This window comes from Populus alba, chromosome 1 (assembly GCF_005239225.2).
Source record: "Populus alba chromosome 1, ASM523922v2, whole genome shotgun sequence".
NCBI lineage: Eukaryota > Viridiplantae > Streptophyta > Magnoliopsida > Malpighiales > Salicaceae > Populus > Populus alba.
This window is the reverse complement of record NC_133284.1, coordinates 38,427,748-38,454,529: the sequence shown is the minus strand read 5'-3', so window position 1 is coordinate 38,454,529 and position 26,782 is coordinate 38,427,748. Positions and strand designations below refer to the sequence as shown.

At 37.6% G+C, this 26,782-nt stretch overlaps 1 protein-coding gene across 1 annotated transcript; it reads left to right on the top strand.

The window, feature by feature from the left end:
- The first annotated feature begins 9,977 nt into the window (after positions 1-9,977).
- On the top strand, positions 9,978-16,904 carry LOC118030913 (uncharacterized). Its single transcript, XM_035035186.2, has 9 exons — positions 9,978-10,727; positions 10,815-11,972; positions 12,498-12,881; positions 12,948-13,687; positions 13,775-13,956; positions 14,065-14,132; positions 14,424-14,646; positions 14,821-15,562; positions 16,742-16,904. Exons 1-9 carry the CDS (start codon positions 9,978-9,980, stop codon positions 16,902-16,904), a joined length of 4,410 nt encoding a protein of 1,469 aa, XP_034891077.2.
- Positions 16,905-26,782: the final 9,878 nt, after the last annotated feature.

Below are 26,782 nucleotides of genomic sequence, written 5' to 3'. Positions count from 1 at the left end.
TTGATTGGGATACGGTTCTGAGTTGCTCAAAGCACTCTCTCTTCAACTTCACCTCAAAGCACTCTCTCTTCAACTTCACTAGGATGGACATAAACCACTGTACAGAGCCAAGGCTCCCCACTCCTATCATTGGCAATTGTATGTATGAAGTACCGAGAGTGCTGTAAGATCTTTATATAAACTTAAACTTTATCTACACTGAGCCTCAACTCTAAAATTGAATCAAAGTTCAATTTTTCTATAATTTTATCAGCCCCTTTCCCAAGACCCTAGGCTCAGCAATAGCCAAAATGTTTAACCTATAAAATCTTCTAAAATCGTGCATGATTGAGCAAAATTTAGTGTTATCGGCTCCTCTACAACTCCAGTATAGTATATTCATCATGAGAAATAAAGAAAAAGAATAAGCAGTAACACACTAGCTAGCATGGACCTCTATGAGATAGATTCTTAGTTAACATAATATATAAGACTCAGAATGAAATATGAAATTGTAAAAGACCAAACCTATCATATTTAAATATACGAGGATGTAAAACTTATATTTTCCATGTTAATCTAAAAATAGTGTGTACTGAAAGTGTTATGTAGTAGGTGCAAGGGCAAAATCAATATCCAATCTAAAATTTAATACACACACATGAAATGCATGTATGTTTATTTAAAGATAAATTGGATATGTGCTTATTTATTATAGAATTTTCTCTTTATTATCATTTTTGAAGAATTGATTTCCATACTTTTAACCTAAAAATAATTGATACAAAAAAATAAAAATTATAATAGATATATGATATTATAAGAATGAGTTCTATCACAAAGTAATATCTCAGTCCCTAAACTTCTTGATAATTTTTATTTGATTGGCTTATTTGATCGTTGATGTGATTATTTTTTTTATGATTTTTGGTGATAGTTTTTTTTTATGATAAATATCATATATGTATTTTGATAATCTTGATAAAATTTAAGATTTAACATGTAAGAACTTAAAAATACATGTAGTGTCTCATACACGTCATGTTATATTCTCGTGGCTTGTGGCTTGTGGCTTGTATTAACGTGTCTGCAAGATAGATAAGAGTCCAATCAGTTTGTTTATTTTTCTTAAAGCAAAGAACATTATTAAGTAAAAAATAGACAATGCTTTGCGATCATGAAATTAGTGTCAAAGCATTGTGTATTAATGTGTCTACAAGATATATAAGAGTTCAATTAGTTTGTTTATTTTTATTAGAGCTGAGAACACTATTAAGTAAAAAATAAAGAATGCTTTGTGATCATGAAATTAGTGTCAAAGCATTATGTAAGGAGATGTTGCATGGAGATGTGGAGATTCTTACGAAGACATTGAGATTTTTCATTGGAAATATAAAGATTTTGTTATGGAGATTTTATTAGAGATATGAAGATCTGTTTGGAGACATGAAGAGTTCATATAGAGATGTGGAGACTTCATTAGAGACATGGAGAAACACTACTAATTTTATTGAAAAGTTCAAAAAAAATTATCATGCAAATAGAGATACAATTTCTAAAGATTATTTGATCTTGGGTAATGCACCATATGGATATTTTTCTATTTGTTCGGGTCACATTTCTTTTCTTATAAATTGTTTGAGATAACCCTTAGAGATCAAACTTTCGATCTTGTTTTTTAGGGTATAACATTTCTTAATATCATGATCGTTGTTGTCGTGAAGGAAATTAAATTTGCTAAGGTTTCTTGTGTTGGCGACATTTTTTATAAGAGATTGATATCGTACAAACTATTTTCTCTTGATGGCAACCAATACCTCAACATGTATGGTGATCAAAGATGTGGTCATAAGCTTATAAAATGTTAGTTAATAATGAAAGGATCTCTTAATGTCTTTGGACTTCTAGGAGATCGATGGCTTTAAGGAGATTTTGCTTTTTATGGCTAGAAATGAGGGTGTTCTTGTTTGGTCACACTCATTTCTTGTGCTCGAATATGGTTTTTCATCATTTGTTTCATATTGAGAAGAGTTCAATAGGTGAGAATATACAATCGTTATCATAAGAATAATTGTAGACCTTACTAATCAAGACTTTTATGAAAATAGGTTTGAGTAGACTTTTCATGTTTAGTATTTTCTCGTTAAGCTTTACGATATATGTTATATTGCTTTCATCTTCTTATTGTATGATGAAGAAGAGTTTAGTGATGCTCTTCTTAACTGGTATACTTGTACTGAAGTGGAAGATGAGTTTGGCTCTAAGATCATATAAGTTAAAGATGAAGCCAAGATCTAGGTTATAGTACCATACCTAAGCCTATCCATAAAATATCATTCTAAAAACTTTGCACACAACATCATTGTCTTGTGTTACAAGATCTAAGATGTTTTGTATGTGCTCTCTTGGGTTTGTAAGCCCATTGTAATTGCCTAAATTGGCCTTGACAGATACATAATCTTGGGAGAGATGAGTATGTAATACTTGTCAATAAAATAGAGAATCCCCAATTGGATGGGACAATATTCATTACTAAGATCTCGTGTAGTTACAAATCTCATCTTGTGTCGAGGTCTTTTTAATTAAATAGGGACTAAGTGAGTAAAATTTAGAGGGAGATTGATTGTTATAGCCATTCTTGTATCTAGGACTTGTGAAATGATCTTCATGGTATGAATGGCACCTTTAAAGAGTTAGAGTACAAGTGTTCTTATGCCTACTTGCTTACATGTTGTTTTATCCTTTTTTTTAGATAACTAGATTGGTCTTTGTTTATTTAATTGTGCATGCAATGGAGCTATGGTTTGTATTTTTTTTATTAAAATAGGATTGAGCACCTTCACTTGATAGGAGAGTTGGTAGATATCTAAAGGAGCTGGAATACTTGTGATAAGTAAGTCAGTGACACTCCTATTTCTTGGATTTTCTAAGTTGTCAACCATGAAAAGTATATATGTTAATATGAGAAATGAGAATGACCTAACTTTTGATTAGTTTTTTTACAAACAACACCGCTAATGAAGGTATGAAAACTTAATATTGGATTTGGGCTTTCCATGTCTTGATCATAGGTTGAAAGTGCTAGGTCTTGAATGTAGGTTTTGTTATTGATCTTTAAAATCCCTACAAGACAAGTTTCTTATCAGAATAAAAGACCCTTCGATTCTTAAGCAAGTAAATTGTAGGAAATAAATAATGTATAAGAGAGTAAAGAAAGTGGAAGAGAGTATCTATGAATATTGTGTGTTTGTTATTGTCAAAACAACTTATATTCCACTGCTTACTTTGTAACCCATAGTATTTATGCAACTTGGTCATGTTAGCTTTCCTCATGGAGCATGGTGAATGGCGTTGCAATTACCTCATAATGAGTAGTAGAGTTGCGAGTATATGATAGTAAGTTGTTGGTTATTATACCATTGATAGAAAAATTGATGTTCGTTATTTGTTGTGGTATCTTGTTATGCTATTTGTCGTAACCCATTTTTGGGTCCCCGCATAAGAAAAGAGAAGAATAAAAATTTATTAAAAAAAAAAAGAAGTCAAAAAAAATTTGGTTGAGGAGATTCAAAGATATAAATGTCGAAATTTGACAGTATATCATTGACAAGTGAGAGCCCTATTGATTAAGGAAATTTATTTGAGGAAGGAAAGTACAAATCAGATGTTTTTGGACTCAATTAAATTTTATTGAAGGTTTAATTGAATTATTAGAGGGTTTGATTGCAAGAAAATTTGATTTTTAAGTCAATTTGGGTTTTAATTGGAAGAAATTGAAGTTCTGGTGTCAAATTATATTTTTTAAAAGTTGATTGAGTCAAATCAGGGGCTTAATTGCATGCATATTGAAGTCTGGTGGCCAATTAAGGACTTAATTGAAGAAATCCAAAACCAAGGACTACAATGAAAAAGGCGCGCAAATTGAAAGGCTGATCTGAAATTGATGTATTTTGGTGCCATTTCCTTTTAAATGAAACGGCGCGTTTTGGGCAAAACGGCGTCGTTTCATGTAATGTTCAAAAAAAAAAAAAGAACCTTACGGTGTCGTTTTGAATGGCACCATAAGTTCTTCTTCTTCCCCTGCACACGCAGGGAACAGGGGAAGAAGAAGCAATATTCCCCTGCCTCTCGATCATCTCCCTCTCTTCTAAAACCAAAAAAGTCAGCCACGACCCATGCCTACACAGACCCTGCCACCACGCCACCATGATGGAAGTCAGGCGCGCCGAAAGCTGCGAGTAAATCCCGGCTCACCTTACCTTGCACCATGGCAGGGATAAGGTGGCCCTTCCCTCCTCTGCATATAAATACCAGAGGAGGGAGTGCAGTGAGGGGGAGAAAAGAGAGGGAAGAAAAAAGGGTGAGGGCTAGCAGTATTTTTAAGAGAAAAAAAAAACCGAGAGAGAGAGGACTAAGTTTTGAAGAGGGATCGAAAGATAGAGACTGGGGAGAGAAGGGAAAGCTGGGAACCACCTGAGAGAAGTGTTACAGAGGGAGAAAAGAGGAGAAAAAATGGGGGGAAGCTGGGAATGATTTAAGGGAAACTAAGAGAAGAGAGCCAAGAGTTTATCAAAGGGAACCGAAAGAGAGAAAGATTGAGGAAGGAAGGGAAGGTTGGGAACCACCCAAAAATTATAACAGAAAAGGGAAAGGGAAACCAATAAAGGAGACGGGGAAGAACAAGAAGTGACAGAGGAAAAAAAAATACTGGAGAAGAAGAACCACCACAGCTGACACTGTGCTTCCTCTCCACCGCCACAGTGCACCACCTGACTGCGCACAGTAACTAGCTAATTATATTATTTGTTGGTTACTGTGCTGCACACAGTAACCAGCCCATCCCATTGGTCACGGGCTGGAACATCAGCCCAACCCACGCGAATGGGTTGAGTCCATCCCACAGTATATGGGTCGGGTCAGGCCCAGCCCAGGATGGTTGGGCCAGATCCGGCCCAGTTTTTTTTAATTTTATTTTTGTTAAAAAAAATTCAAAAATATTTTTTTGTAACTTTACAAGTTTCACGCGTATTTTTATGGCATTTTGATTAATACAAAAATCCGATATTAAAATACCCGGTTTTCGTCAAAACTTCAAAAGAAAAAAAAATTTCAATAAAAGAAGAAAAAATATTTTCGTGCATACGGCCAAGTGTCTCCAAGTTAAAAATCATATTGTATATTTTTTATATATACACCAAAAATCAATGTTTAGCATGCATTTTGGCTTTAATAACCAGTTTATTAAAGTCAAGAGAACATTGGCCAAAATTTCAAAAACAAACAAAAATTTTATTTTGTTTATCTCTTAGTATCCGGGGCATGACATTACACGTAATGCGTACTCCAGATATTTAATTCTTTTTTCAGACAATAGAACCAGGGGTATGACATTACACGTAATGCATATTCTGAACAGTAAGAAATCACAATATGACTTAGATTTTATTAGACAAAACAATGTAGCCTACCTTAGATAGGGCGTAATTGGGGTGCTAACACCTTCCCTTTACGCAACCAGTCTCTATACTTGATCTCTAAATACCAGTTAGGGTTCCTAGTAACCAGAATACTAGATGGCGACTCCCGATCCAGTTTTCACTACTAAGAGACAAAGAATTCCTTGTCTCACCCTATTTTCCACAATAGATAAATAACCTACCTCACCTTCATGAAAGGGAGGTGGTGGGCGATCGCCGCATTATGCCGCACACGTGCGACAGAATGACGACTCCACTGGGGACCTTGTGGACTAAGCATTATTTTGTCTGATTTTTGGTTTTGTCTATGTTGGTCGTTAAGATGATGATTTTATTTACACGCTTTAATTTTTGTACATATTTTGTTCATATATTGTATAGATTTGTTTCATGCATCATTCTTTTTTTCTAGAGTTTGTATTACAAACTTTAGGTTAAGTGGGGGACTAGCAGCTTACCTTATGACTTTTAGTCAAGGTTTAAGTTTGTGTAAACCCCAACTCTTCGCTGAATGCTTAGACTGGTAATGATTGGTACATGTGCCATCCCATTACCTGTTGAGCCCCCATATTGCCATTACGAGGGCAATCACTGGGACAACAAGAGACCCTTTTAGAGACTGAATAGCCAACCTATCCTTGTCAAGCATAAAAGAATTAGAACCGGCCTTTAGGGTGTATGCTCCACAATACATGTTTTTTGCATAATACATAAACCTAACTATAAAACATATTCGTTTTCAGGTCTTTTAAAATGATAAGATGGCCATCATTACCAAATTTACTACTGTGGAATATAGGCAGATTTCTGTATTGTCACAACTATCATAGGGAGGTGTCTCTAAATGTAATGCAAGGAAGCTTCCAGTAGTCAAAGACTTGAATTGCATGATAAATGAGATGAAGAGAATATTGGTTCATAGTCAGAACATTAATGTGGCAACATTTTTCGAGAAGTATGGGCGACTGCTAGAAATTACAAAGATAGAAGTATTGAACCCAGCAATCAAAGCCCTGATTAACTTTTGGGATCCTGATTACAGATGCTTTTCCTTTGGAAATGTGGATTTGTGTCCCACTATAGAGGAGTATGGAATGTTGATGGAGTTTCCCAAACACTTGCACAGGGTTTATTTCCCTTTGAGAAATGACAAGATAATCCCTGAATTGTCAAAATTATTGAAAATTCTGTATTTGAGCAGATTTTTAGAGAAGAATGTCAGCGGTTTAAAGTGGAAATTTCTAGAGGTTGAACTAGAAAGAAAAAAATCGCAATATGGATCGATGCTCGAAAAAGACAGGTTAATCGCTCTAGGGATATATGGTCTTGTGTTATTTCCAAGCTTAACATGAGTTATAAGTCTAGAAGCTGCTACTGCATTTGTGGAATATGAAAATACTCATGTCAACCCTATAACTGCCATATTAGTCGAGACGTTCCTGATTCTCAACCATTTCAGAAAGACTGGGAAAGGCGCAATGAGATGTTGTACTCAGTTATTATGCATCTGGATGGTAAGCCATATTGAAACCAAAAGGCCGATCTTTAAAAAAATTTGGTGGTTTAACCAAAAAACCTTGAAGATGTAGCAAAAGAAGAATGGGGAAGCCTGGGTGATCAAGGTTGGATGAAAAGGCTGCAAGAGTTACCTAGTAGCCACTTTAGTTGGAAAGCCCCTTGGGTCAAATCGGTTGATGTCCTAGTCTGTTGTGGACAAAAATGCTAGGTACCTTTAGTTGGGATCACCGGTTATATCAGTTATGCTCCGGCCCTGGTGATAAGACAGTTAGGCAGCATACAACACATCCCAAAGACTGTGGGACTTGCTGAATTTTTCGGGTTTTTCAAGGATCAATCCGCGCTAGAAGTTCTTGCAACTATTAAACAAGATTGGACCCACTTGACTTTAATTCAAAAGGAGTCTGAAAGGTTAAAAGACCCCAACTCAAATGAAGGATATGAAAAGTGGAGGAATCCGACCTTGACCGCTTGCTACGCCTAGTATGCCATGTTCTGAAGACAGGCCTTCATGAATTATAAAAGGGTCACTGAAAAGGAAGAAGGTCAGTAATGAGGAGGACCTTATGGGGCAATTAGAAAGGCTCCAAATAGAATTGGGAAAAAGCAAGAGAGACAAAGCAGCATTAGAAATGATGATGATGGAAGGAGACAAAAGCAGAGTATTTCTAAACAAACAACTTGAATCTAGAGATGCAAAGATAATGATGTTGGAGCTGCAACTAAGCAAAGGAAAGGCTGTAATGGAAGAGTCTGAGAAAGAGAAGGGAGTACTGATTTTGGATTGGATGCAGAGCAGCTCTAAATTGGAAGCATTAAAGGTTGACTTCAATGACTATCAAGAGAGTGCGAAATACAATCAATACAAATTCCTGCATGTTCAAGTAGAGTTGCTAGACCGAATCGAGAAGTATGATGAGTTAAACAAGAAATATGTGATGATAGAAAGTCAGCTAGCCGAATTGTAGTATTGCAAAAGAAAGGGGAAGGAAGATGAGGTTGTTAAGACAGAGTTGGCAACTAAGAAAAATGAAATTTGGATGCTAAAAGCAAAACTTGACAAAGAGCAGGAAAAGGTAAAACAGTTGACCGAAAAGTGGGAAGCTTCAGAGAAACATAAGGAACAGATCAACACCAATAACAATACCCTGAATCAGAACAAATAGAGAAGATGGCCAAAGCAGATGAGCAAATGGATGAAGCTGCCATTCATGCATGGATTATTAGAACTAATACTCGACGGGTGGGAAGGGATATCCTTCGTTATCGACAAAGCTTGGCTGAGACTGATGCATTCTTAGAAAAAATTGAGAATCGAGGCCTTGCTTTCCTGCCAATGGCTAGAAATAGGGATGAAAAGGAAGAATGATGTACTTTTCTTCTTTGCTTTTGTATCCTCTTTTCAAGAGATGTATTAACTAATATTATTAATGAAAAGGGCTTTGACCCGTCTTTTGTAAAATATCTTTTATTAGAGTTAAGTCTACCAAAGCAACAACTTGACCAAAACTGCCCCTGATAAGGAACATGACAAAAGGAGACCATACCCATTATGCAAGCGAAATATTGGCCATCGATCGTTTTTTGAGAAACATTACATATGCATCATGCATCATTCTTTATCATACATTCATTTACATATTTTTCATGCACCACTCCAGATCGTGAAACATAGGTCCCTCATCTAAGGTCCACTACACCAGGCTGAGATCAAGAATGGAGAACAAAGAGAGGGCCGCCCTAGAATCCCGCTACCAAAGTGAACTGGAATCCGTGAAAAATAAAGTTTCCCGGATGACCAATCTGCTTGAGAAACTTCTAAGAGCTAAAAACAGGGAGGGAACGTCCACCCAACCACCGATAGGAGCATCCTCAGCTCATGTCCCTAGGGTATCTCAGAACTTGGGGGCAGATTCAGTAATGGAACAACACTTTACACCTGTCATTCCCACCCAGCCCCCTCAAGCTCACGTCATTGTAGATTTAATAGTGGATGGCCCTTTCGATAATCGGTCCACTGGTTTTATGAACGACGACAAGATATCCGCTTTGGAAGAAAGGTTAAGAGCAGTTGAGGGAAATGATTGGTTCGATCCCATGTGAGCTTCCGAAGTATGCTTAGTACCAAACATCATGGTGCTAAAAGATTTTAGGATACCGGAGTTTATAAAGTGCACTGGATTAGAATGCCCAAACATTCACCTTCGATCTTATTGCAACAAGATAGCTAAGGTGATCCATGATGATAAGTTGTTGATCTATTTTTTCCAAGACAGTCTAGCAGGGTCTCCACTAAGCTGGTACATGAGGTTGGATAATGCCAAAATCAAGAAATGGAAGGATTTAGTGGAGGCTTTCCTTAAGCAGTACAAGTTCAACTTGGAAATTGCTCCGGACCGAACGAGCCTTATGTCAATGGAAAAGAGAAGCCAGGAGTCAGTAAGGGTTTACGCACAAAGATGGAGGGATGAGGCAACACATGCGCAACCTCCATTGATAAAGACGGAGATGGTGACTTTGTTCGCTAATACCTTCAAGGCACCTTACTACGAGCATTTAATGGGGAGCTCATCTCAGCATTTCTATGATGTTGTACGCGTGGTAGAAAGAAAAGAGCAAGGGATTAAAGTTGGGCGCATATCAGAGCCTTTAGAGAAGAAAGGTTTTGTTGGAAGAAAAAGGGAAGGTGACGTTAATAACTTAGAAGGCGGGTATAAGGGCAAAAAAGTAAACTACCAAAACCCACAAATTCATGTCCATCAATTCGCCAACATGAACTTTGCCAAACCTTTTAACACCAATCGAGCAAACCCCCAGCCAAACAACCAAAACAACCAAAGGCCATATACAGGATATCCTTCTGAGCAACTGCCTCCACTACCCATGCCTTTAAAAGACTTGTACGAAATTGTTGAGCATTGGACAGATAGCTCCAGATCCTTCTACCACCAATCCAACCGTCTTTTCCCATATGGTACAAGCCCGAATTAACTTGCGAATACCATGCCGGTAATCCGGGGCATGGAATCGAAACCAGTTACGCCTTTTAAAAGGAGATTGTTAGAGCTTATCAAAAGGGGGTGGGTATCTTTCGAAGACATGCCCAGCATCAATTCAAATCCATTGCCTAATCATGCCGCAAGTAATAATGGAGTAGGCATGATAGAAGTTGGGAATCAAAGCAAGGTGTTGAAGGTATCCATGAAGGAGTTGTATGGCATGTTGGTAAAATTAGGATTTCTTGAGATAAATATTGAAGGTCAATTTGAGGGAGGTGACTATTGTGAGTTCCATGGAAGAGAGGGGCATCATATTGAGAAGTGCATCGAGTTTCGCAAGAAGGTGGCGAAAATGATGGCATTAGGAGAGTTGAGGATCGAGCCCGCAGAAGGCAATCATGAGGTAAGTATGATGGAAGGTCAAGATAAGATGTCAAGAGTATGTAGGGTCCAACCAACAGCTAATGGGCCACCAAAGTTAATCTTGGCTAAACCTTCCCACACCAAAGGAAATCACAATGCCATGCCTTATGATTATGGTTTCGCTGCCAACATTCAAGCTTCTCTTCCTTTATTCCAAACTGAAATCAGTGGGTTAACTCGGAGTGGCCGGTGCTTTACTCCCGAAGAGTTGAGGAAGGCAAAAGGCAAAGAAGTGGTAGATCTTGACAAAGCAACAGAAGTTAATAAGCCAGTGACTGAAGAAGAGTCAAATGAATTTTTGAAGTTGATAAAGCATAGTGAATATTGCATAGTAGATCAACTAAAAAAGACTCCAACTAGGATCTCCCTTATGTCCTTGATACTCAACTCTAAGCCACATCGAAACGCGTTGCAAAAGGTTTTGAATGAGGCATATGTCCCTCAAGACATTGAACAGAAAACCATGGAGCATTTGGTGGGGAGAATCCATGCAACTAATTACCTGTATTTCACCACTGATGAGCTTGATGCTGAAGGTACTGGACACAACAAGCCCCTATATATTACTGTTAGATGCAAGGACTGCCTCATAGGAAAGGTGCTTGTCGATAATGGCTCGGCCCTTAATGTGTTGCCAAAGCATATTCTGGAAGAAATGCCGATCGATGAATCTCATATGAAACCAAGTACCATGATGGCCAGAGCATATGACGGCTCACCTAGACCAATAATAGGGACTTTGGAAGTGGAGCTATATGTGGGGCCACAAATGTTCTTAGTGACATTTCAAGTTATGGATATCCACCCTTCCTATAGTATGTTGTTAGGAAGACCATGGATTCATACGGCCGGGGCGGTAACTTCATCATTACACCAGTGCCTGAAGTATATCATGAACGGGATGTTGGTGACTGTCAAAGCTGAGGAGACAGTGTCCATGATAAAGAATGTGGCCATACCTTTCATTGAGGCGGAGGATTGCAAGGATAACAATATCCATGCTTTTGAGATTGTAAACACTGACTGGGTGCCTGAAAACACAGTACTAAGATGGCCAAGGATCTCAGAAGCAGCAAGGATGGTGGCTCAATGCTTCTTGGAACGAGGGATCCCCTTTCAGTATAATCCTATCACTGAGGTACCAAAAAAGGCAAACCCGATAAAGATGAAAGGTGCTGATCAAAGATTTGGGTTGGGGTATAAACCTAAAAAAGAGGATCATCGGTGGGCTGCCAGTCGGAGAAGGGAAAGAAGAATGGCCAGGATTGAAGGAAGAGAGCCTGAAGAAGAAAAGTTGGAAATCCCTCCCCTTAGAGTGACATTCCCGAAGGCTGCATATGTAATGCAACCCAATGAAGGAGCAGAAAGCCTTGGTCAAGAACTGTCAAATATAAGCATAAACACCTTGGAGGAGGATAACATGGAAGGAGGTGACATGAAGATGGTAGCGGGAGAGGAAGATGAAGCCCTGCCACAACTGACTATCCACACCATGGAAGAAGTCTCAGCTGAGACCTTCGTGCGAAAGCTGGCCGAGGGCGAGAAGTTCCAAAACTGGGTGACTCAAGAAGCTCCAGTAGTGTTTAAAATGTAAACCAACTTTGTTTGCTTTAACATGCTTTTGTCGTTGCTTTTGTTTGCTTTATTATCCCTAATTGACAGTCAAGGCTCAGGATGTCAATTAGATTTTGTTGTTGTCATTGAGCCCACCTTTTGTTAATGAGATCATGCGTTTTCCAAATTTGTCTCTTTACTTGTGCATTTACACCAAACACTTTCCGCTTTCAGGAACCCTGAAAGCGGATCTTCCACAACATCACATACACTTAGCATCAAGAATGAATGGCCAAACTTTAACGAACATGTTATCACCATGGAAGAAGAAGAATGGGATGAAAGCAATGTTAAGGAATTTACGAAGTTAGTAGAGCAACATGAACAAACCTGGGAACCAGCTACAGAAGAGCTAGAAACCATAAACGTGGGTAATGATCAGATTAAAAAAGAGTTGAAAATAGGGACCTTAATCACTCCTGATGAAAGAGAAAAAATAATAGCCCTATTACAAGAATATGCAAATGTTTTTGCTTGGTCTTACAAGGATATGCCTGGTTTGGATAGAAATATCGTCGTGCATAAGATACCGCTCGAGCAAGGTTGTAAGCCAGTCAAGCAGAAGTTGAGGAGAGCCCACCCGGATATTTGGATCAAAGTTAAGACAGAACTCGAAAAACAGTGGAATGCAGGCTTTCTAGAAGTAGTCAAATATCCACAATGGGTATCCAACATTGTTGTTGTACCAAAGAAAGAAGGAAAGATTAGAGTTTGTGTGGACTTCCGAAATTTGAACAAAGCTAGCCCCAAAGATGATTTTCCTATGCCACATATAGATGTTTTAGTGGACAATGTTGCACGTAGTTCCATGTATTCCTTTATGGATGGTTTATCAGGATACAATCAGATAAAGATGGCTCTAGAAGATAAGGCAAAAACGACTTTTGTTACACCATGAGGAACCTATTGCTACAAGGTTATGCCATTTGGTCTGAAGAATGCAAGAGCCACCTATCAGAGAGCCATGGTGACTCTGTTCCATGATATGATGCATAAAGAGATTGAGGTGTATGTAGATGACATGATTGCTAAGTCCAAGAAGGGAGAAGATCATGTAAAAGTTCTAAGGAAGTTATTTGAGCGTTTGAGGAAGTACAAACTAAAGCTCAACCCTGCAAAATGTTCATTTGGAGTTAAATCTGGAAAGCTGCTGGGATTTGTGGTAAGCGACAAAGGTATAGAGGTGGATCCTGATAAAGTGAAGGCCATCCAATCCATGCCATCCCCAAAGACGGAGAAGGAGGTGAGAGGATTCTTGGGAAGATTGAACTATATTGCCAGATTTATAGCTCAACTGACCACAACATGTGAACCTGTCTTCCGGCTACTAAGGAAAAATAATCCTGGGATTTGGAATGAGGAGTGTGAGGAGGCATTCAATAAAATCAAGCAATACTTACAAAGTCCACCTTTGCTTGTTCCTCCTGTATCAGGAAGGCCTTTAATACTATATCTGACGGTGACTAAAACAGCTATGGGATGTGTATTGGGTCAGCATGATGAAACCGGAAGGAAACAGAGGGCTATTTATTATCTAAGTAAGAAGTTCACTGAATGTGAGTCCAGATACACTGTGATAGAAAAACTCTGTTGTGCATTGGTTTGGGCGACAAAAAGATTACGACATTACATGTTGTATCACACCACTTTGTTGATTTCAAAAGTGGATCCACTAAGGTACATCTGTGACAAGCCCTATCTCTCAAGCCGAATTGCAAGGTGGCAGGTTTTGTTGTCAGAATATGACATAGTATATATGACAAGGAAAGCCGTGAAGGGGAGCGCAATTGCCGACCACCTAGCTGATAATGCTGTTGAAGATTATGAGCCATTAGATTTTGATTTCCCAGATGAAAATGTATTATCAATAGCAGGAGAAGAAGAAAAGACAGATTGGTGGACCATGTTTTTTGATGGAGCAGTGAATGTTTATGGAAATGGGGCCGGTGCAGTGATCATCTCTCCTGACTAGAAACAGTATCCGGTTTCAATTAAATTATATTTTGAATGCACCAATAATACGGCTGAATATGAGGCTTGTATCTTGGGTTTAGAAGCCGCGCTAGAGTTGAAGGTCCGAAAGATAGATGTATATGGTGACTCAATGTTGATTATCTGTCAGGTGAAAGGAGAATGGCAAACAAAGGAAGAAAAATTGAGGCCGTACCAGGAATATTTAGTTGCGCTATCAGAAGAATTCGAAGAGATAAGATTCACCCATCTAGGAAGAGAAGGGAACCATTTTGCGGATGCTTTGGCCACGTTGGCTGCTATGGTTACGATTGATCTCGGGCATAAGGTACATCCTGTACACATAGACATCATAAATAACCCAGCTCACTGTTGCTCAGTTGAAGGGGAGGTAGATGGAAAGCCTTAGTACTACGATATCAAGAATTTTGTGCAAAATCAGGAATATCCAGTGGGAGCTTCGAAGATGGATAAGAAAACCGTAAGAAGGTTGGCCATGGATTTCTACCTAGATGGAGAGATTCTGTATAAAAGATCATTTGACGGAACCTTGCTAAGGTGTTTGAATGAGACCGATGCTAAAAATGCTCTACGGGAGGTACATGAAGGGATTTGCTCAACTCATGCTAACGGACATATGATAGCAAGGAAGATACAAAGGGCCGGTTATTTCTGGATGACACTAGAAAAAGACTGCATCGACTATGTCAGGAAATGTCATAAGTGTCAAGTACATAGCGATAAGGTCAACGTGCCTCCGACTCCTTTGATTAATTTAGCATCGCCCTGGCCATTTGCAATGTGGGGAATTGATGTGATTGGACCGATTAACCCAAAAGCCAGCAATGGGCATAGATTCATCCTTGTAGCTATTGACTACTTCACGAAATGGGTAGAAGCCAGTTCATACGCCCATGTAACACAGAAAGTGGTGAAGAGGTTTATAGAAAAAGACTTGATTTGTCGTTATGGTCCGCCAGAAAAGATAGTGACCGATAATGCACAGAATTTCAACAGCAAAATGATCGTGGAGCTTTGTACCAAATGGAAAATCAAGCATTCAAATTCCTCACCATATAGGCCCAAGATGAATGGTGCTGTGGAAGCAGCCAACAAGAATATCAAGAAAATTGTGCAGAAAATGGTAGTCACTTACAAGGATTGGCATGAGATGTTGACATTTGCTCTCCATGCATATCGCACTGCAGTAAGAACCTCGACAGGGACTACTCTGTATGCTCTGGTATACGGAATGGAGGCGGTGATGCCTTTGGAAGTAGAAATACCTTCGTTGAGGGTGTTGATGGATTCAGAATTAGAAGAGGCTGAATGGGCCAAAGTAAGATATGAACAGTTAAACCTGATCAGTGAGAAGAGGTTGGCTGCAATCTGTCATCATCAACTCTACCAGAAGAGGATGCCCAAGGCATATGACAAGAAGGTTAGACCTCGCATGTTCCAAGAAGGAGATCTAGTGCTGAAGAAATTATTGTCTTTGCCAGGAGAAGATCGAAGCAAATGGGCCCCAAATTATGAAGGTCCTTATGTAGTGAAGAAGGCTTTCTCAGGAGGAGCTTTGAAGTTATCTAGAATGGATGGAGAAGATCTAGCCAGACCCGTGAATTCTGATTCTGTAAAGAGATATTATGTCTAATGTGTTTAGCTTCCTTGTAAAATCAATAAAGCAGAGTTTGGCCATGATTTCTTGGTGTAAAAGAACCCTTTTTTTTATTGCATGGATCTCACAGCACTTAATTTGTTTATTTTCAAAAAAGAAAAATCTTGAAAGAATTGGTTTTGTGCATGATTACAAGGAACATATCATAAAATGCTCAAAAATGAAATTTAAGCTCTTCCCAGTAAAGAGGTGACCGAACCAAACAAACCCTAAAGCTAACCCTATGATAAAACCTCATCCCTGATAGCATTTTGAATCGTATGGATGAATGATTAAGTAATCATCTTGGTAATCACTTGCATGTTTTTTTCTTCTGAGATAAGAACAAGGTTTATCAACCCTAATAATGCGCGTCTTGAAATGAGGAAAGGCCATCTTTGTCATCCCCTCACTTTCTAAAGATTTTATCCTTTGAAGTCCCCATTTGAGCCGAACTGAGTTTCTTCTTTATGAAAACCCGACTAAGACCACACCCCACATTGGGGGCAATAAGAGATCTTTTGTTAGAAAGGATAAAGACAATAGTATAAAAGAAAAGGGGTAAAGAATGGAAGCCCCAACATTTGAGAAGAGGATAAGAAAGAAAAAGGAGAAGGAATTAGAGCAAATTACGAAAAAAGAAAAAAGAGAAAAAGAAGAGGACTTGGATCTTTAAAGGTCAGAACCCCACAACTGGGGGCATTCCCAAAAAAAAATATGAAGAAATGATGGTTTGATAATGCTTGAAGACTAAGATGAGGATCCCCAAACAAGCTTCTTTAAATGTAACCTACGAGGCAGTTTCAAAAAAAACAAAACAAAAAAAAAAAAAAAAGAAGAAGAAGAAGATAGAAGAAGAGTGGTCTTAAGTCTTTAAACCCTTAAACACTGTTGAGCCTTAAAAACATCCTTTTCTTTCATAGCCCATAGACGTAGCCTACATTACAAGCCTACAGAAGTCCTTTCTAATCAAGCGCGCATAACTTGGGTTAATAAACGGTGGTCTTATAACTTGCAGGATTTAACACATGAGTGATAATCCGCTTTTGGTTAGTATCAGACATTTTCTTTTCTTTGTACATAGCCTTTTCGCATAGATGCAGATACCTAAAGGTTAAACAGAAGGTCACCTTGGATAAAAGCTCTGGTTTAAAGACAAACCGCATACCAGAAACCGATAAAAACCTTAAGGGGAATTGCTTAAAAGAGTTTTTGACGCGTATATTGAAAGTTCTAGTTGTCATGAACAAATTCAAGTCTTGTTAAAGATTTTTTTTATTTGGAAAAGATTTTGTTGCGTGTTGAAAAAAAAAAAAGCCCTTAATTTGAAAAACCAAATTAAAGCACTGATAAGAGCATGATAAGAAGCAATCAAATCATACATTTTTGCAAAAGGTTCACTTAATGAAAAGGTTAGGGATCTTCTTCCTTGAGGTGTGATGGATAAAAGAGACACGAGGGGAAATGGATCCAACATGTCGTTTCAAGCACGTGAACAAGATCGTGTCAAGAGAGAGTTTCACAGATTGAAGGAAGTGATGGGACCTATGTTTCCAAAACAGGTAAGGATGCATGCATGACATCTAACCTTAAAGCATTGCATCAGAGTTTTTTATTGACTCATTGTAGTCCAACGAGATTAGGGACAAAGAAAGAATCTTTGAGTTGATGAAAAATGAAGAATCGTAGTTTGACCCTGGAATGGAAAGAAGAGGAGATAAACCCTAACATTAGGGAGGTCTCAAAGAAATAAAAAGATCAATAAAGAAGAGTCTTCAATTTAAACCACATCATTTTGAAGGAAAAACATTTTTTTGGTAAAAGGAGATTGCAAGAAGGAATCTCGAGATTATCAACATGAAGATTTTAGCTTTGGTTGAAGGGAGTTGCCAGATGGGATTCCAGGTTGACCGAGCTACACACAGACCTTGGTTATGGTTAAAGGGGATCAGCGAAGGGATCTCAATTTAACCTAATTGGAAAGGATTTTGGTTCTGGTTGAAGGGGATCGACGAAGGGATCTCAGTTCAGTCTAACCACACACACCTTGGTTATGGTTAAAGGGGATCGGCGAAGGGATCTCAGTTTAACCTAATTGGAAAGGATTTTTCTTCTGGTTGAAGGGGATTGGCGAAGGGATCTCAGTTCAGTCTAACCACACACACCTTGGTTATGGTTAAAGGGGATCGGCGAAGGGATCTCAGTTTAACCTAATTGGAAAGGATTTTGGTTCTGGTTGAAGGGGATCGGTGAAGGGATCTCAGTTCAGTCTAACCACACACAGACCTTGGTTATGGTTAAAAGGGATCAGCAAAGGGATCTCAGTTTAACCTAATTGGAAAGGATTTTGGTTCTGGTTGAAGGGGATCGGCGAAGGGATCTCAGTTCAGTCTAACCACACACACCTTGGTTATGGTTAAAGGGGATCGGCGAAGGGATCTCAGTTTAACCTAATTGGAAAGGATTTTGGTTCTGGTTGAAGGGGATCGGCGAAGGGATCTCAGTTCAGTCTAACCACACACACCTTGGTTATGGTTAAAGGGGATCGGCGAAGGGATCTCAGTTTAACCTAATTGGAAAGGATTTTGGTTCTGGTTGAAGGGGATTGACGAAGAGATCTTTGTTTAGCCTAGCCACACAAAGATTTTAGTTCTGGTTGAAGAGAATTGTTGTAAATGCAGAGTTTTAGATCAACCAAGTTGTGAGAAGATCAGTTTCGGAAGTTTACTTTTGTTTATCTTTACAAAACTTACTTTGCAAGGTCTTTGCTCCGTAAGTGATTAGTACTTAAAAGTGCATGTTTATCAAGGTTTTATATCATCATTTTGCACTTGAAGTATCAATAACTCCTTAACTAAATCATGTTTTATAATAACAAGTTTGATATTATAAGATACCTTAATTTATGGTAAATGCTCATTTTAAATGCAGGACTATCACATAAATAAAAGGATTGATTGATGAGTTTAAGCATTGAAAGTTAAAGGACAAAGAGATGGCCAAACTTAGAAAAGAGATGTCGGTGCAGTCCAAACCGGAACAGTGCTCGGTAATTGGATCATATCTGGAGCTCTAGATCTCGGATTTAGGTCCATTTTATATGGATGGAAAGGTAAAACATAGGCCTACAACTTTCATTTGGACACCAAGATCTAAGAAGGCCGTTTGCAAGTCCAAAATATAGGAACAACGAAGAAGTCCGAAGCTGTCCTGCAGCCCAGACACTATTTAGTGTTCAGCCCATATCTTGAGTTCTAGAAGTCCAAATGACCTCATTTTTTTTTTGTTGGAAAGCTGAGACAATTTCCTAGAACATTCCTGAGGATTCTGGCAAATTATGATGTTAGCAATGACGTCTTGTTCAGACAAGAAGATAAGGATTGTTATCAAGTCAAGATATGGCCACCCACTCATCAATTAGTCAACAAATCAATAGTTCCAAATTTTGGCCTATAAAAGGAGGCACTTACCATGTATTGAGGCATCTTGGTGTTCAGATCAAGATCATGCTCTTGCTTTCTCTCTTTGTATTGCTTATGTCTTGCTTTCATTAATATCAAGTTTATGCACTTCATTTCCTTTCTTTTACTTAGTTAACTTCTTTCTCATTTATGTTCTTATCTTGTTTATTTATGTTTCTTTCTTTCATTATGTTTAGCTAAGTTAATTATGTCAAGGTGAAAAGGGCACACTAATGGTGTAAGAATAAGTATAATATAAACTTAACATGGACCTTAACGATGGATACTAACATGTTTTATATTTGTTATCTTGTTCACTTTTAATACTTTGCTTGTTAAATGGTTAATCTAGATTTATGTTGTATAACACTTGGTACAACAAATACTTGGTACTTTCATAGCCCATACTGTATGGTATAACCGACACCTGAGCTATGAAAGGGACTTGATTTGTTGTTAACATAAGTTATAATCATGAACGCCTGCCAAACATTTACAAGTATTAGCTTTATTCGAATAAGATAACTAATGTAATCATGTTAACAATTTATAATCTGATTGGAACCTCCTTTATGTGTGGTTTCCAATTGAGTAATAAGAGTTTATATTATACTTGTTTGAAGTACCATTAGTGGATCCTCTAACCTTGACATTCGTTTTTATCATTGCTTAATCCTTACATTAATCTTCCAACTCAAAGTTCTCATTAATTTCTTCATCTTCTTCTATTGCTACTACTACTACTTATTATTATTTTTATTATTGTTGTTGTTGTTATTTACATTCTGTAATATATCCCTTTGATCTTTTCATAAAGTCAGTATATAGGCTGGAAACCTATGACCCGATCTTTAGATCATTCTCAGGTATAACAACGCCACGTACTGAGTATTATTATTGTTGTTGTTGTTGTTGTTGTTGTTGTTGTCTTGTTATTTTATAATTTATACAATTAACCTCTCTGTGGTTCGACCCCCGGTCTTGCCGGGTTATTTATTACTTCGACACTCCTGCACTTGGGAAGAGACATCAAGCTTTTGGTCGTGTCAAGTTTTTGGCGCCGTTGCCGGGGAGGTAAATTCTTGTATAAATTATAATATTTATTTTATTTTCTCTCTTCACTTTTCATTTTATTTAACTTTGTTTCTTTTGTTTTCTTTTGTTTCTTTTTCTTCTCTTTTTCTTTTCTTCCTTTTATTTCTCTTCTTACAAGTGCATGAGAGTTTGGTCACGTACATTAAGTGGTCGACTTTGTAGGCTATCCTCATCATTTTCAGAAAATATGGCCGAAGAAGATAATCAATCGCTTCATAATGAGAATAATGAGAATAACCGTATGAGAACACTTAGAGATCACATGAATCCTACAAGAACAAGTGCACCCTCATGCATAGTTTTCCCTCCTGATGCATCTCATTTTAATTTTAAGCCAGGCATTATTCAACTTTTACCATCTTTTCATGGCTTAGACTTAGAAAATCCATACTTGCATTTAAGGGAATTTGAGGAGGTCTGTAATACCTATAATAACTCAAATTGTAGCATGAACACCATTCGATTAAAGCTTTTTCCTTTTTCATTAAAAGATAAAGCTAAAACATGGCTACAAAATTTGAGACCAGGATCTATTCATGCTTGGGATGAAATGCAACAACAATTTTTAAAGAAGTTTTTTCCATTTCACAGAACAAACTCTTTCAAAAGACAAATCATCACTTTCACTCAAAAACCAGGAGAAACATTTTACCAATGTTGGGATAGGTATCGAGATTTGCTTAATACTTGCCCTCATCATGGTTTTGAAACATGGAGATTGGTTTCACATTTTTATGAAGGATTAACACCTAGAGATAGGCAAATGGTTGAATTGATGTGCAATGGAACCTTTGAAGATAAAGACCCTAATGAAGCAATGGAGTACCTAGACTTGCTAGCCGAAAATGCTCAAAATTGGGACACCACAGGTACTTATGAGGCACCAAGTAAAACACAACCTCATACATCTAGTGGAGGTATGCACAACCTTAGGGAAGATCATGACCTCCAAGCAAAGTTTGCATCTTTAGCTAGAAAAGTCGAATCACTTGAATTGAAAAAGAGTGGTCAATTAAAATCTGTTCAAGACATTGTGTGTCAAATCTGTGAAACCAAGGAACACTCAACAAATGATTGTCCAACTTTACCTTCTTTTAAGGAATGCCTCCATGAACAAGCCCATGCTTTAAACAGTTTCCAAAGACCCAACCATAACCCATACTCCCAAACGTACAACCCTGGTTGGAGAAATCACCCAAATTTCAGTTGGAAGAGTGATAGAAACAATGCACAAACTTCACAGCCACCGTTTCAAGCACCTCATAATTTTCAAAATTCTCATGGATATGCACCTCCTAGAAAAATTTTTGAGGAAACATTGCATGCATTTATTGGAAAGCAGGAGACAATCAACACTCAACTTGCTCAAAGCATGACCGATTTTAAAGATGCTCTTGCAAAATTAACATCTGCTCTCAGTTTCCAAGAGAAAGGTAAATTTCCTTCTCAACCACAGCAAAATCCAAAGGGGCAATACAATGCAAATGCAAGTAGTTCTGGAAGCCAACACATGGATCAAGTCAAATCAGTCATCACTCTTCGTAGTGGTAAGGTTATTGAAAAACCCATTCTTGAACCTTGTGAGAAAGATGATGAGTCTATCTCTGAGGGTAAGGAAGGGGTTGAACCTGAACATTGCAAAGAAAAGGCTGATTCCCCGCCAGCACTTCCATTTCCTCATGCCATGACCAAACAAAGGAAAGTCAATCACAACTCTGAAATCTTTGAAATTTTCAAACAGGTAAGGATCAATATACCTTTGTTGGATGCTATTAAACAGGTTCCTTCCTACGCTAAATTTTTGAAAGATCTGTGCACTGTGAAGAGAAAAACTGAATGTGAAAAAGAAAGCCTTTTTAGCCGAACAAGTAAGTGCCATTCTTCAGAACAATAATGCTTTGAAATATAAAGACCCTGGTTGTCCTACAATTTCTTGCTTTATTGGAGAACATAAAAATTGAAAGAGCCTTACTTGATCTTTGGAGCTAGTGTGAATTTACTTCCATATTCAGTTTTTCAAAGTCTCAATCTAGGTGAGTTAAAACCAACTTCTGTAACTCTTTTAACTCGCCGATAGATCTGTAAAAGTGCCTAGAGGAATAATTGAAGATGTGTTAGTACAAGTCGATAAATTCATTTATCCTGTGGATTTTATTGTCTTGGACACGCAACCTGTTGAAGCATGTAATTCATTTCCTATTATTTTAGGACGTCCGTTTCTTGCAACTTCTAATGCATTGATTAATTGTAGGAATGGACTCATGAAGTTATCTTTTGGAAACATGACATTAGAGATGAATATTTTCAACGTTTGCAAGCAGCCTGGAGATGATAATGATTTACAAGAAGTAGATCATATTGAAGAATTAGTTCATGATCAACTTGAATCTACTTTGAGTAAAATTGAGTTGGATGAATATGAAGATTTGCAAATGATTTATTCTCAGGAAGAAATCACGGATGAAAAAGGCACCGAAAATATTGATGCCGATCTTTTGTCAAGAGTGACAACATATTTGATATCTGACATCACACCAATCGATGATTACTTTCCTGAAGAATCCTTACTTTCTCTCAGTTCAATGCCTTGGTTTGCTAAAAATATCAATTTTCTTGCAACAGGAGATTTGCCAGCTCACTGGAGTACCGAAGACAAAGGAAAGTTTTTTGAACGAAGTGAAGAACTTTTACTTAGATGACCCTTACTTATTCAAAAATTGTCCTGATCAAAATATTTCAAAAATGCATTCCGACAATGAGGTAAGTAATGTCATTAAACTTTGTCATTCTGAAGCATGTGGGAGTCAATTCTCATCAAAAGAGACGACTGCAAAAATCTTACTAAATGGATTTTATTGGCCCACCATGTTCAAGGACACACACATGCATTCTGCAAAACTTGTGAAAATTGTCAAAAAAGTTGATACTGGTCAAAAAGTTTTGCTTTATAATTCTCAACTCCATTTATTTCCTGAAAAACTAAGATCAAGATGGAGCGGTCCATTTTATTTTGAAACATGTGTATCCTTATGGGGCCCTTGATATTGAGAATCCAAAGAATGACAATGTTTTGAAGGTAAAATGAACATCGTTTAAAAGCTTACTTTGATGAGTTTCCTAGTGAAAATGAATCCATTGGTTTGAATAATCTTATTGATAAAGGTTGATTATTTTTGTTTTTCTCACATTTTTTTTGTTGCTTTTTAGTGTGACTTTTGTTTTTGCTAGTCTCTCACCCCGGTCAAATGGCGGATAACGGTACTCCGTGACTCTTAAGTCGGTTCTTTCAGTTTCCCAAAATAACTGATATTTTGTATATATTTGTACAATTCTCTGCTCTTTCTCCCTTCTTTGAATATTTTCCCCAATTCTAATTTTTAAAATGGACACCACTCTTGAAAAGTTGAAAAGGTATTTTCACCGCTTTGCCTCAGAATGCGATTACAAAAATTTTACCGTGCTAGGTGTGCAAGATTGAGGTTGTTAATGAATCATGGAATTCCTGAAGATATTCGCTGGCTAATTGAAGCAAAGGTCCGATTATCAGGTGAGTCCTCCAATTCTTTCATTTCACACTTGCCTGGAACAGGTAAAAGCACTTTTGCAAAGAAACGTCGTGCAAAACGACTGAAAGTTTGTCACAGATGTGCCAGATGGACTTGTAATGCAACATGTCATTCTTTAGGAATGGTATCTGTAAACCGTGAAGATAAGATACAATTCATTAAGGATGGCCTGAGTAAGGGGTCTTTAGATAATCTTTTGTTGACCCTTGAGACGCATCCTAGTGGAGATGTGCATCGTGTAATTCATGATTTATGGCCACAATTCCATAAAGAACATGATCGACTTAGTCTTGGGAATCTGACTAAAAAAGACCCTGTTTGCCAGTTTTTAAGAAAACTGGATGGGAAGCCTATCCCCGACCCATAGAGGGCGTTTAAGCCGTTCTTGGACGTAAAACCAAGGGAAGATGTGAGCCACAATCATAACTACCTGTACATACATGCTTTGTCAAAATAAATAAATAGAGAGAGAGAGTTTGTGAGACTACAGCTGGCCTACATATAGGTGGTATGATTGCATTTTCAATTTTCATCTATAAATTCTTCTATTCCTTCCCTTCATTTCTACTCATCCCATACATTCATCAAATATAGAAGTGTGTAGAAATGGCAGGTTCCTCAAGTCATCATATAAGAAATATTTGTGTTTTCGGTGGATCCAGTTCTGGGAAAGAAAAAGAGTTTTTAGAATCAGCAAATCATCTTGGTCGGGTACTAGCTGAGAGAAAGATTCATTTAGTGTATGGGGGAGGCAGCCTTGGGTTAATGGGAGGTGTGTCAATGGCTGCATTTTTAGGAGGCAATCAAGTTTTGGGGGTTGTCCCCAAAGCTTTAGCAAATGGGGACATCATTGGAAAAACAATTGGAGAAGAACTACAGGTCCCAACAATGTCTGACCGACTGAATACCATGTTTAACCATGCTGATGCCTTCATTGCCTTACCAGGTGGTCTGGGCACATTGGAAGAGATCTTTCATATTTCATCTTGGGCCCAACTGCACATTCACCATAAACCTATAGGTTTGTTAAATGTTAATGGTTTTTATGATAAGTTGCTGTCTTTCCTTGATCAAGCTGTGGAACAGGAATTTCTAACATCTTCGGCACGACGAATCATAATCTCTGCTGCTACTGCTGAACAATTGATTGACCAACTACAATCTTTCATCCCTGTCATTGATCCCTGCATGAGTCGTCTAGATTGGTCAACTAAGGAAAGCCGTAAAAAGCTTAGATTAGATTTGAGCCTTCATCTGTGAAAACTTGTGTCTTTTGGTTTTATTAATAGCATATTATTTTGTTTTGTTACTTCTTATGTTTGTTTAAGTGTGTTTCAGGTTTGTCATTGTTCGCTGTTTCAGGTGATGTCTTTTATACTCTAATCTTTCTACCTTCAAACATTGAGGACAATGTCTCGTTTTGGTTGGGGGGAGAGGGTAGTAGTTTAAAAAAAAAAAATACTAACTTGCTAACTGTTTTTGCTATTATTAAAACCATTTGACAAAATTGTTATTAGGATGGCAGAGTATGGAATCAATTTTATTGACTCTAGAGACGCATCTTAGTAAGTTTCATTACCAAGGTCTATCATAATACTTCTTGAAATATTCAGGTTTACAAACTCTCACATTGTTATCACTTGATTCTGCTCCTATACTCATTTAACAAGTATTATTAAACCTTCATTTTCACACACACACTTTAACATATGATTGTGGGTTACACATTGGATTATTACATTAATTATGTTCTTTTGTTGAACGGAACAACTAAGGGAAAAGGATAGTATATAATTTGCAAAGAAAAAAAAAAGATAGTATTGATGATAATAAAACGTGGATAAGTTTGGTTTCGTAGCCTCCCTAACCTAAGCAATTAAGCCCGAAGGGGTGTTTTAACACCTAATACCCTAAAGTCAACTGACTTGGGAGCTATTGGCCCAAAGCTTGTTACATGGGTTAAGGAGAAAAGCTTAAGGGAATCAAACATTGCACTATCTACGTATCAGTATCTGCAACCCCGAGTTGTTAAGCTCGTAGGGGGTGTCTCAACACCTAATGCCCTAAGACCAACTGGTCTGGGAGTCATTAGCCTAAAAACTCGTTACATGGGTTAAAGATACATTGTGTTTTAAGTTGTATGTGTATATAAATAAAAAAAAAAAAAAAAAAAAAAAAAATCCCAACCCAAGGAAGTTCACCTTAAACATTTTGAACATAATATTGTTTTCTTCCAACAAAAGCCCCATCATCTATGTTTTCATTGAGCACACAAAAAGAAGGTTTATTAATATCTTGTTTACGAAGTATGAAGCAGGAATATAAATTTAATGAGAGTTTGTTTATCTGGATAGATTAATGGAAGTTGAATGATGAATGCCTTGCTTTGTGGAACTTGCAAATTGTTTCTCTATTTTAACGCTTTAGATTACTAGGGACTAGTAATAAGCTGGTTGGGGGGTGTGATTAGTACTTAAAAGTGCATGTTTATCAAGGTTTTATATCATCATTTTGCACTTGAAGTATCAATAACTCCTTAACTAAATCATGTTTTATAATAACAAGTTTGATATTATAAGATACCTTAATTTATGGTAAATGCTCATTTTAAATGCAGGACTATCACATAAATAAAAGGATTGATTGATGAGTTTAAGCATTGAAAGTTAAAGGACAAAGAGATGGCCAAACTTAGAAAAGAGATGTCGGTGCAGTCCAAACCGGAACAGTGCTCGGTAATTGGATCATATCTGGAGCTCTAGATCTCGGATTTAGGTCCATTTTATATGGATGGAAAGGTAAAACATAGGCCTACAACTTTCATTTGGACACCAAGATCTAAGAAGGCCGTTTGCAAGTCCAAAATATAGGAACAACGAAGAAGTCCGAAGCTGTCCTGCAGCCCAGACACTATTTAGTGTTCAGCCCATATCTTGAGTTCTAGAAGTCCAAATGACCTCATTTTTTTTTTTGTTGGAAAGCTGAGACAATTTCCTAGAACATTCCTGAGGATTCTGGGCAA

Excerpts from the sequence above, each read along its gene's own strand:
- LOC118030913 (XM_035035186.2), top strand. The coding sequence starts at position 9,978 with ATGCCGGTAATCCGGGGCATGGAATCGAAACCAGTTACGCCTTTTAAA. Across the intron at positions 10,728-10,814 it reads AGCATAGTGAATATTGCATA|GTTTTGAATGAGGCATATGT; the intron begins GTAGATCAACTA and ends GCGTTGCAAAAG. Across the intron at positions 14,133-14,423 it reads CAATGTTGATTATCTGTCAG|GAATATCCAGTGGGAGCTTC; the intron begins GTGAAAGGAGAA and ends GTGCAAAATCAG.